The 12,836-nt window shown below is 40.5% G+C and overlaps 1 protein-coding gene across 1 annotated transcript; it reads right to left on the reverse strand.

Annotated features, from left to right (window-relative positions):
* Positions 1 to 6,616: 6,616 nt before the first annotated feature.
* Positions 6,617 to 8,331, reverse strand: plekhf1 (pleckstrin homology domain containing, family F (with FYVE domain) member 1; the record flags this gene model as incomplete). The annotated part of the gene is made up of 2 exons (XM_080730765.1): positions 6,617 to 7,405; positions 8,085 to 8,331. 2 exons carry the CDS (start codon positions 8,329 to 8,331, stop codon positions 6,798 to 6,800), a joined length of 855 nt encoding a protein of 284 aa, XP_080586891.1. The 3' UTR covers positions 6,617 to 6,797.
* Between the last annotated feature and the right edge of the window lie 4,505 nt (positions 8,332 to 12,836).

Genomic DNA, 12,836 nt, shown 5'->3' on the forward strand with positions numbered 1-12,836 from the left:
GTGTACCGATTTGCGTGATTTTAGGACAAAATCTGTAGGAGCAGTGTCCAAAAATGTTTTGGAAAAAATCAGCCTGATGGTGGCGCTATACGGGACAGATCCATGTTGATGACATGAGTGTAGACATACTGTGTACCGATTTGCGTGATTTTAGGGCAAAATCTGTAGGAGCAGTGTCCAAAAATGTGTTTGAAAAAATGGGCCTGATGGTGGCGCTATATGGGACAGATTCATGTTGACGGCTCTCTTGGCGCCGCCAAGGCGGACGCGTGGGTACCGGCCCCGCCTCTCCCGGTCGCTCCTAGACTTGACTTCCCCACATAACTCTACTCTCCCTTTCTGCTCTTTTAATCTTGTTTTGTGTCCCTGTCCAACTTTGGGTACCTTGAAAAGCACTATAAAGGTTTGATGCATTATTATTATAGAAGAGAAGATGTACGTTAAAATAATATATATACTGTATATATCAAGACTATTCAAAACTTTCCCAATATTTTAGATATTCTTTCTGATGTTCAAAACTAGCAGATGTAAAAGTTTGCAGTGTGGCATGGAGTGCACTGTGAGCTTGTAGATCTTTTAGATATTTTTGAGCCAATGTATAAATTGATAAAGTGGTTAAAATGATTGTGATGCTGTACTAAGCAGGGGACCCCCCTGGAGGCCCCCCAGGACTCCTGTGGGTCCCCACCCAAATTTGAGAACCACTGACTCACAAGACTCAAGTGGCAAAGCCGGCCGACAGGGGATATCTTTAGAAATAGTGTCAAATCCTGGAATAAATTCCTCACCAAAAAAATTCTTCACCAATGTGTTTGTAAAGGTGTCTAGTAACACATCTCACAAAGACTGAAATTCAGTTTCCCTAGGAAAATCTTTGACAGCTAGGGTAATTCTGGGTCTCATTCACTCACTATACACTATACTATAGGGGAAAAAATCACTCCCAAAAAATATGCTTTAAGTGTGATGTGAGGGTTCTAACTAGGTGTTTTTAATTATTCTGAATCCATTGCAAGCATTTGTTTTGCACCAAAAACATTCCTTGGGCTAGAAATGGACCCCCATACCACTGTGAAAAGTGATGACTCATCACTAAACCATCATTTTATGGGCTGTTTTAGCCCAATGAATGTGTTTTTGTGCAAAACAAATGCTTGCAATGGATTCAGAATAATTCAAAACACCTAGTTAGACCCCTCACATCCCACTTAAAGCATATTTTTGGGGAGTGATTTGTGAGATGTGTTACTAGACACCTTTACAAACACATTGGTGAAGAAATGTTTTGGTAAGGAATTTATTCCAGGACTTTTTAAGATATTCCCTGATTACTTATAGTGGGGTTAATGTGTGAGTTTGTCGTCATCAGTTGAAAGTTCCCCGGCGTTGTGTTTCCTGGCAGAACGCCGTTGGGCGTTCCCGCACACACTGAGACTGATGATCGTGATAAACAAGTCTTGCAAGATTAAATGAAGGTGCATGGAAAAGTACAATGCTCAAGTACAGTACACATTACAAATAAACTACAGATATAGGAACTGGTAACGAGACTTTCCAAATCACAGCTTACCTACTGCCTCGAAATGTTTAGATATCGTGTAGCAAATTGTACAATAGTGCACACAAAACAAGTGCAAATTATCAATTTAGGGGAAAACATTTAGAAATAGGATTATAACTGATCGACAAAAGAGTGCACAGGTTTCAAGTAATGACCACAGGCTGAAATAATGTTTGGTTTGGTGTCAACATCTAACAATGAATGAAATGCTTTTTGGCTTTATTTATCATCCTTTTGAGTGCAGACCTTTACATTGTTACTTGCAGCAAAGCGAGGCAGGAGTCTGGTAATAGCTCCTGCCTAACTGTGTGTCTTGTCATTTGTACATAAATTATTTTGTATACATACATCATTTTTCCACTTATGCCCGTATGTCTTCTCATGCCAATGAAGCCCTTTGAATTGAACTGAATTGTCTGTCAACAAAGGAATACGAGACATTAGCAGATTTTCATAAAACATGGTGGGAATTATCAGTAGGCTGTCCCAAAGAGAATGAACGGCCAAAGGACAAGGTCACATCAAGGTCACAGTCAAAATTAGTCTACATAAATCGGTCCTATATCAGCAACAGCAAAATATGGAAAGAGATATTTTGGTGAGGGCAGGGTTTGCACCACCAAGTGCAAGTAGACATGGCATCATTCTATTTTTTAGTGCAGAGAGAAGATTAGAATATCTAAGAATAGCAATGCCAGTCAGTCCATCTGGCCATGTCTTGCCATCATACTATTTTTAGTGCGAAGAGAAGAATAGAATTTCTAAGAATAGCAATGTCAGTAATTTTTCACCCCGTTGCAATTGCCTAAACTGTATTCCTGGGCAGTATTCTCCCTCTGCCAACCTGGGGAGAGACCCAAACTGAGCTCATGCTTCCTTCAATGCATGAGGAGTGAGCAAGCCGCTTATCACCTGACAGGGGGGAGTTTCCCTGGTAGGACATAGTCCATGGAAGAAACACGTTATTCCAACCAGTTCCTTTCCCCAGTATAGAGACCAGGATTACTGCATGTTTTTTGTGATGATACCTACCCTGGGGGAAAAGGGGAGAACATGCAAACTCCACACAGAAAGGCCCTTTTTATTTGTATTTTTAGCCCCACTAGCGAGAGTGAGTAACCTCTTTATCTTATTTTATTTAAAACTGAACACATTTAATTGATGTATATCTGCATAATATTTTGCTTCACAATCTCTTATCCCATCAATATCTCTGATTCTCAATTGCAAGAGAACATGCATCATGTTACTGTAGCAATTACATGTATTCATAAAAGAACAGAACCTTTGAATAGGAAGCTATAGGCTCCATGCATGGTATGGCATTAGAATTTGTTTTCAGATGTAAAGAATTTACTTGAGTGTAGGCCATGCTGTGATTTGAATGGAGTCATGAAATAACTGAGGTTTTGTAGGACGGACCATACTGCATCACACAAACTAAACTCCTCCCAGCCGCCAATTTCAAATAAATCCAGGAGGGACATGTAAATAATGCTCCTATTCCTGCATCAGCCAATCACATTACCTCCTCCTCCCTTCTCCTTGTCGCTCTGTCTGTTTGTCTCTCTCTCTCTCTCTCTCTCTCTCTCTCTCTCTCTCTCACACTCTCTCTCACTCTCTCTCTCTCTTGGTTTCTCACAAAGGGAGAGGGGGGCGTGTTCTGCCTTATCAAGAGCAGTGGTTAACCTTTACAGGCCACAAACCCCCAAAATAATCAAATTTGAACTGGGGGACACACTTGTAGGAGTTGAGGCATTAATATTGTGTTTGACTCGAGTATACGGATGCAAATGCAGTTAACGCACCATTTACACCATGCACCAGCTCACAACGCCGTTGTGAGCTTGTTTTTCAAATGCTTTGCCTCTTATATTATTGGGCTAATTTGACCAGTTTTGGCCAATGTTTGACCAGCTTTTATACTACAGTTTGTTGATTACTTTTGTTAAAGGTTGAGAACCACTGGTATGCTGAGAGACCATCAGGGCTCGAGTCCCAGAGTTAATCTCAACTGACTGGCAGGGGCCATCTATTAAAACAAATAACCAGCTGACTTCAATAGATCCTTCACTTTATTTTCCTGTCGCATTGAACTATTATGACACAACGGATATAGGGAGTAGGCATGCAATGTTTGACACCGACTGGTCCAGTGGTGAAATAAACTCCTTGCAGTCAGAAATAAATAAATACAAATAAATAATGTGTCATATGTACAGATTTGTGATATTTAGATAAAATCTAATAAATAAAATGTGTTTTACACCTCCAGGTGGTGCTATAATAGGCAGATTAGAAAATAAAAAAAACTATTCGTCTTGATCACATGACTATCATGTGCACCGATTTGAGTGATATTTAGATAAAATCTGAAGCACTAATGTAAAAAAAATGCATTTCATACAAGTCGACCTCCTAGTGGTACTATAAAAGGCAGATTAGAAAAATGCAGGAAAGAACTTTTTCCTTGGCCTCTATGCATATGCATACAAAGTTTTACACAGATCGGTGCATTCATACAGTAGGTCAAGACGCGACTCTGACTGTTATAGCGCCACCATGAGACTGATATAAAAGGCCTCGGCCTACGTGGAAATGTGCGTACCAGTTTCACCACAATCGGACGCTGCGTTCATGATTTGCGGCATTTTGTTCAAAACAGGCTTTTATTATAATTTGTATTTTTATTATTAGCATCATAAACTCATTCTGTGCCACATGACGGTTTTGACGGTTTTTTTCCAATAGCCCTGTGTGCCAATGACGGCTTATGACGGTTTTTGTGTTTTTTACATAGAAAAAAAAAATCATTTTTTTTTTTTTTTAAAGATGTCAAAATGACCTGAGATCAGAGAGATGCTTTTCTCTGTTTGTTTGTGTGTTCGCTCCCTCGTTTAGCTGATTGAGAAAATGTGTGAAAATGTGTGTCCATTCTAGTGGATGGACACTTTTTTTTATTCAAACAGCTCTATCTCTGGAACCATTTGTCCGATTAAAAAAAATATATATAAAAAAAAAAAAAAAAATTCATTGCATAGTAAAGAAAAACATACAAAACCGTGGCACAGCTACCTTGGAGGCATTTTGGCCTTTGGCACAGAATGAGTTAACACTATTAGTACTATCACATTCTTCTGAATTATGGAAATGATTAGATTAAGGTATCTTTTTTTCTAATAACATTTATTTTTATTTGGAAAAATGTGACTGTTATATTTTTGTTTACCACTTGGTGTATCTGTAATTTACCTTAAAAAAAAAAAAAAAGAAAATAATTGCAAATATAGATAAAATGTGAAATAAGAAATGTAAAAATGTGAAACTATTGCAATAAAAAGTATTAAAAAAACAGGCTTTTTGCAATCTTTAAATGTCAATCTAACCAATCAGGATGGAATATTAAAAAAGCAAAGATATCCGTCTTGAGGTTCTGCTCTGGAACCCAGGGAGTGTGGATGCACAGTTTCGCTGCCATCGTGCCAACGGTGCCAGAGATTAGCTGTCCACGGACGGACGGACGGACGAACCCACACACACACGCACGCACGGACGGAAGGACAGAGTGAAATGCTTTTTGAAAAGTCAAACATTTTGACAAGGATTTATGTGACACTTGTGACAGATGCTAGGAGGTGTCTCACAGCCCGGGGCTCCAGCTCAAAGTGCTTTCCCTGCCTGCAGCAGTTTAGCTGTCATCTAGCCAAGCCTGATTATCTGGCTGAAGGAGAAGTCCACTTGAGTGGGAGGAGCAGGGGCGTCACAAGGGGTAGGAAAATGGGACTGAGTTACCAGGGCCCAAGGTGGAGGGGCCCTAGTAACTTTAGCTATTGAAAAATAACAGATCTGCTATTTTTGAAAAGTCAATGTGTGCAAATCTTTGAATATGTATTTTTTTAATTTGTAAGTCAAATTTTGCTTCCGGGGGGGTCCCTGGAACTAAATATTTTGAGATGGGGGTCCGTGGCCAAATTTATATAATTTTGGGGGTCCTTCACATGAAAAAGTTTGAGCATCACTGACATGGAAACATATGGGTTTCTTGCACACATTTTCACAATTTTTCAAAAATAGCAGATCTACAAGCTCGCAGCGCGGCACTCGGTGCCGCGCTGTGAGCTTGTATATCTGCTATTTTTCAATAGTTAACATTCATGGGGGGCCCACAGTGAATCCTTGTACCCAGGGCCCAGAATTTGGTGTGATGCCCCGGGGGAGGAGTCTATGGTCTGCAGCCAGGCTAGCTGCCTGTCAGCCTGAATGAGGACTAGGTAAATAAATAATAATAATAATAATAACTGCATTCAAACTGTAAGAATCCCAAGCAGCTGCTCAGAACGTTGCGCAGTGTAGATGGTAAAGATGTGCCTTCTGCCTTCTTGCACAATCTCCATTGCTGCTAAAGATATCATACCTGCCTTAATAAGAGGTTAATCTTACCTGCCGTTCCATCAGTACTTTTAACTTTATTTTGTATCTCATGTCTCATTTTTTTTTTTGCTTCATTACATTCTGTATTATTATTTGTATTATCATCTTGTGTTCTGGCAAAGTATTTGCGGATTCATTTCACAGCGTGTACATATGAGTGACTGACTAATAACCACCTCTGAATGAATGAATAAAATATCTGGTTGTGGAATCCACAATTCCACTGGTCTGATTGTACATAGGCTACTATAGTTGATGGTATATGATACTACTAACTAGAACAATGTCAGAGTGTAAAGTATACAGTAATACCTACTGTAGTAGCTGATTAGACAATAAAACCAAGTCAAATATATTTGAAAACAGTAATTTATTGTAATCAACATATTAGGACAACACTTTATTAATCCCCAAGGGAGTAAATCCAGGTTGTTACAGCAGCAAATAGTAAAAAAACGTGCATAACAATAAATACAACAATAAATCACACCAATATATACAGCGATACACTACTTGCTTGTAAACACACTCTTTATGTTTGAAGTAAACCTGCTCACACCATTGTCTTCTAGAAGATCGACTCAAAGCATCAATAGGTCCGTACACCATGGAAGATACAACTGATACAAATAGTCCAATATATGTAGTAACCAATGGAATGGGAAAGAGTACTTTATACTACATACAGTTTCCTTAGTATAGATACTTATGTTCCAAAACAGTGTCTGATATTAACACTAATGCTCAAGATATGCGAGTACGAGCCTAGTCGTGCAAATAACCATAACATTCCTCTGCATGTTTATTTGGGCATTCCATGCTCTGGCTTCAGGTAAACGTAAGTCGACCAGGATACATCCTGGGAGTCCAGCCACCTGTTGGGAGCAAGCTCGTCGCTGTCATCACTCTCCTCTTCATCGCTGGATGCCACATCATCTTCCTCCGAGTTGTTCAGCCCATCGCTCCGGCGCCGGCAGCCTCCTTGTTGACTTTCAACCCTGTCCATCTCCACCTTCTGACTCACGAGACTCGAGTGGCAAAGCCGGCAGACTCTCAGGGGCTTTGCGGGGTCGATGTGTGGTATGACGTGCCGCAGCTTCGAGCACGACCCGCAGACGACAAAGCCACAGTTCCGGCAGTGGTGTCGACGATGTGCCACGCTGAACTTGTTGGAGCAGCGCATGCAGATGGCGGAGGCTCTGTCGGGGATCCAGGTGACCGCAAAGGTGGAGCCGGCCTGGCGGCCGGCCATCTGGAGCCTCTTGGAGCGGCAGTCTTTGATGTGCTCCATCCAGGCCCGTTTCTCCTCCAGCGAGGCGGCCCCCACGTAGAAGGACTTGCGCGGTGTGCGGATCAGCCACTGGTTCCTCATTAACAAGCTGTCCTCCAGGTCCTCCAACTGGATATCCTCTGTGGAGAAAGTGAAAGGGACATGATACATTTGTTCAGAAAATGACTTAATGTCTCAATCCAAAATATCTCGAGGTTAGTTAAGATCTACCCTTAAAGGAGCTATAGTCAACTTTTCCATTGTAGGGCCGACACTTTGTTTACATCCTAGTCTATAGACTAGAATGTAAACAAAGTGTCGGTCTGACAATGGCCAAAATGATTATTTTATCATTATTTTACGCTTTTTGTGGTCATTTTTGAATAGAAACACATATATGAAGCTTATTTTTTAATAAAATATTTTCGAAACATTATTTTTATTTTAGCATCCGTTTTTCAAGAAAAAGTTAACTATAGCTCCTTTAAGCCCCTGATACACGTAGCAATTTTTGCATCAATATCAACCAGCAACGACCAGAGGCGTCAATTGGGTATGGCTTTGGCAGCGTCAATGGATTAATCTTTTTGTGCCTTCACGCGTGCAAGACAGTCATGTTGCCATACCTTATCAACAGACATGAATTTATTTTATTTTACATTTAATTTTTGTCCCCTGTAGCCAAGGTATGGCAACTGCCATACCCAATTGACGCCTCTGGTCGTTGCTGGTTGATATTGATGAAAAAATTGCTACGTGTATCATAGGCAAGCTGTTGGACATGGACCAAAAAATAGGTACAAATGTGTTACTACTAACCTAGAGGGATGATCTGTTGCTTCTTGTACCAGCGGCCGTGCAGAATGATGCTGCCATATATCAGCATATCGTTGAAAAGGAAGAAGACCTTGGGCTGGGGCTTTCGGCGACACAGCTTCATGAGTCGTCCTTCTCCAACTAGCATGCGGCCTGGCTGGAGCAATGCTTTCCCCGTGGGGCCGAAAGAACTCTCCACTGCTTGGATGCGCTCACGGTTCTGCTGTGTTAGCGCCAGTTGGTCCACCATGGTGCACCGAGTAGTATCACTGATAGGTACAGGGAAATGTTGACACTCACAACTGATCAGACAGCCTCTCTCTGGCAGTGGTATTTATGTGGCTGTGAAGAGACTGTCGTGTCGTCATTAGTCGAAACTTCCCCCGGTGTTGATGCAACGGCTTGGGGCGGTCCTGTAGCAACTGATGTTTATGCACAAAACAGGTTTTGCAAGACGAAATGGGGGGAAGTTTGAGAATTACTGCACTGATTTACACTGCTTCTAAATTCTAAGGTAAATTGTGCAAGACAGATGGGTGTCAAATTGTATAATGTCACTAGACCTACATATTAGTATTGCTCTCTAATGCACTTGTTTGAGAAATAAGGTTATGGAGTTTGACAAAAGAGAACAATCGATTCAGATAATAGCCATGTTTGTTCTCCTGTCAACAGTCAACACCCTCACACTCACACTGTTAACCTGCATACAGCAATGCAATACATAGTGCAGGGGTATTGTAAGTGCGCCTTGTCTGACAACAAAATAACGTGAATGAATGGATGGGCATTGGGCAATATTAATCAAATTTGGTGGGAATGAAAGAAATTATTAGTGTCTTTGTTCTAGGTCCGAGAACGTTTACGCCAGCAAAAGTAAACCTGTTTTTTTGGTTAAAGGAGCTATAGTCAACTTTTTCATTGTAGGGCCGACACTTTGTTTACACCCTAGCCCAGGGGTCGGCAATTAGATTTGGCCTCGGGCCAATTTTTTTCTAAACTTGAGATGGGGGGGCAGAACATATAATGAAAGGCTAATTTAAGAAATTCATAGTTAAACAATGTTACTGGAACTCCAAGACAGACTGCCTTACAAGACATATAAGCATCTGTGATAAAAAAGAAAAGAATATATACGTGGAAAAACAAGCGGTTTTCCCCCCTTTCTATTTGCAAATATTGATGGACTGATGTAGTGAAGCCTTTAATAATTGTAATGATTAGCCTACATACTTTTATGTTAATAATTTTTTTTTTTTTTCAATGCAAAGCCCCTTTAGAAGCGCAATAGCTTTGCTGTGACATTGTTGGCTGCTTGAAAGGAAATCATTTTAGACGGCACCAAGAAGATGAAGCATGGATGGCACCTCCAAAGTTAGATTCCACGCACTCTGACCACAGGTAAAAGCTCACAGCAGCAGCAAGCAGCAGCACCGCCACTCAGTCAATTTCAATTCAATTCAAAGGAGCTTCAGTCACTACTGGACACACGGCTGCTGCGCTGCTCCCTCTGCCTATTCACTCGGCATGATTATGTTGAATATTAAAAGCATGTGGGAATGCGTTCTCTGTTTGGACATTATAGCTACGATAGCGTATGTGGGACTGTCAGTCCAGTATCGTATAACAAATACAATAATAATAATAATAATAAAAATAAAAACATAATTCTCAAAATAATCTGGGGGGCCAGAAATAATTTCCAAGGGGCCAGTGTTGGCCCGCGGGCCACCTATTGCCTACCCCTGCCCTAGTCTATAGACTAGAATGTAAACAAAGTGTCGGTCTGACAATGGCCAAAATGATTATTTTATCATTATTTTACGCTTTTTGTGGTCATTTTTGAATAGAAACACATATATGAAGCTTATTTTTTTATAAAATATTTTTGAAACATTATTTTTATTTTAGCATCCGTTTTTCAAGAAAAAGTTGACTATAGCTCCTTTAACTATTTAAACTGAAGTTATCTTGGACAATATACTATAAGTCCAATCAAGATTGGTCATGCTTCATTTGACATCACAATATAATTAGGTTACTGTACAATGTTGCGGTAATTTCAGTACCGGTATTTATAATTTTCAATACTTTTACATTTTAAATTTTACTACTCTACTACAGTACATCTCAGAGAAAATATTGTACATTTACTCCACTACAATTATATGAAAACATAGCATGTGCGAACAATGCGTTGTGATGCGATGCATTGTGAATTTGTAGATCTACTATTTTCAATATTTCATTTATTTGAAAACAAAGCAATATGAGTCATTTCTACTTTTGGTATTTTAAGTACATTTTGGTTTGATAACAATACTTTTGTACTTTTACTCAAGTAAATTTGCTGACCTTTGACAGGAACAGATAGATAGAAGGTGAATTGTGGGTACAGCCCCCATTAGTACATCAGTGTCTTTGTAAAAGTGCATTTTGGTGTAATACAGAACAATTAGCCAGTAGCTATGCCCCTCCCGAAAAAGCTTTTGTCCAATGCTAGCTTAGCAACCGGCAGCTTGCCAAGGCTGTTGCCAAAGGCAAACCTTGGCAAGCAGGAAGTTATTCTAAGCTAGCATTGGACAACAGCTTTTTTGGAGGGACATAGCTACTACTGGCTAAGTACTGTGGAAGTGATCACAGCTATCCACACAGATAATGTGTGATTATTTGACGCAGCTGAAACTCAATCAAATTGACATTAAACGTATTCTTCACACCAGACAGACACATTGAAAAACAATCACCTGTTTGCAAAATAACCACAGGGTTGAAGAGACTAGTTTTGTTGGACAGAGGTGTTATGTACAAAGGGTGAAAAAATGGTTTTACGGTCTAAGAAATGCATGTTGACTACTGCACATTCATTCCTCCTACCTCCATATAGTGATATTCTAAAAAAAATACTTGTTACATTGCTTTATAATCTGATAGTACTCATTGGTATAGCTATTAATTAAACAGAAAATGATTTTTTTTAGAACAATAGTGTAAGTTTTTTTTGTCCTGTTATTGACATATCAGAATTGTATTATTCTGGAGTCATGTTAAATATGTTTTCTATGGTTGACAAACATGCTATAAATATTCACCTTGAAGTTTTATTGAGCCCTTGAAATCAGAAGAAACCTCAAGATTGTTTTAACCGGTTTGGAGAGGCTGGCACACGGGGAAAAAAAGGAGAACGTGCGGGAAGGAAATTTGATCACCATGCCACACGATCACTTGTTTGCAAAATAACCACAGGGTTGAAGAGACTAGTTTTGTTGGACAGAGGTGTTATGTACAAAGGGTGAAAAAAATGGGTTTACGGTCTAAGAAATGCATGTTGACTACTGCACATTCATTCCTCCTACCTCCGTACAGTGATATTTTGTTAAAATACGTGTTACATTGCTTTATAATCTGATAGTACTCATTGGTATGGCTATTAATTAAACAGAAAATTAATGTTCAGGTCAGATAGCATTGTTATCCAATAAGGAGAGAACAGGATACAGATTAGTGAAATTGGAAGTGATGACACAAAGCAATTAGAACTTGAACACCATACATTTCAAAGACAGGAAATGCCTTGTTAGGGGCATTTCACGCCGAGAGCAGTTTTACATAGGCAGTTTTACATAGTCACATATTCGGACTGGTGCAGTTTTGAAGTGGTGTGAAGTAACTAACCTTAGGAACATTGCCCATCTCCGGCTGGCCCTCCCTGACGTTCTCTGCTGCCGGAACACTCATCTACACCTTCGTCTCATCCCGGTTGGACTACTGTAACAGCATCCTCCATGGCATCACCTCCGAGACCCTCAATAAACTCCCATACGTCCAGAACTCTGCAGCCCGCCTGCTCACCAGCACCCGCTCCAGAGACCACATCACACCAGTCCTCCATGACCTCCACTGGCTGCCTGTCAAACAGAGAACTCACTTCAAAATGCTCCACACCATTACACAACCAGGCTCCCCCCTACCTCTCTGACCACCTCTGTCCCCGTCTCATTCCCTCAGGTCCAGTGATAGGAGCCTCCGCGACCGGGTATTTCCCGGTGAATCTGTGCGCAACGGTGGGGGCTTGAGAGTGTGGGGGACACGCACCACTGACTATTGCTGATGATGGAGAGGTGATAGCTTAGCTTTTATGTATTATGTTATGTAATGTAATCTTGCCGATTTAGTAAGAGACCCCGTCGCCAATTGCAAGATATTTAAAAGTTATTTGGGGCCATGATGAAATCCATTTCTTCCCACAACTAGACTAAGGATTTATATTGTCTGTGTTATTGTTTACAACCACAATTATTCACGTGTGGCAAGATCGCGGTTCACTAGTTTTTAGTAGGCTATTAGTGTAGGCTTAGAAGCCTTTTCAGAAGTTCATTTAATGTTTTCCATTTAATGATTTCCTTTATCCTCATCTAATCTTGCGCTAATGCACACAACTGTTTTTGCCATGTGTTAAGGCCGTGTTAGGCTTTTCAGAAGTTAATTTAATGTTTTCCATTAAATGATTTCCTTTACCGTCATCTTCCACTAATGCACGCAACTGTTTTCACCAGGTTTTAAGGTCTTATTTTAGTTGTTTCTCATAAGCTCGCAACCCTCCTTGCCCATCGGCCGCCACCTTTGCGCACAGATTCACCGGGAAATACCCGGTCGCGGAGCCTCCTGGAGGTCCCCAAGACCAGGCTCTGACCTGGGGCGACAGGGCCTTCTCTGTGTGGCTGCCCCCTCCCTCCCTCTGGAATGCATCAGAAA

The sequence above is a fragment of the Nannobrachium achirus genome (genome assembly GCF_963921795.1).
Source record: "Nannobrachium achirus genome assembly, chromosome: 7".
Lineage (NCBI taxonomy): Eukaryota > Metazoa > Chordata > Actinopteri > Myctophiformes > Myctophidae > Nannobrachium > Nannobrachium achirus.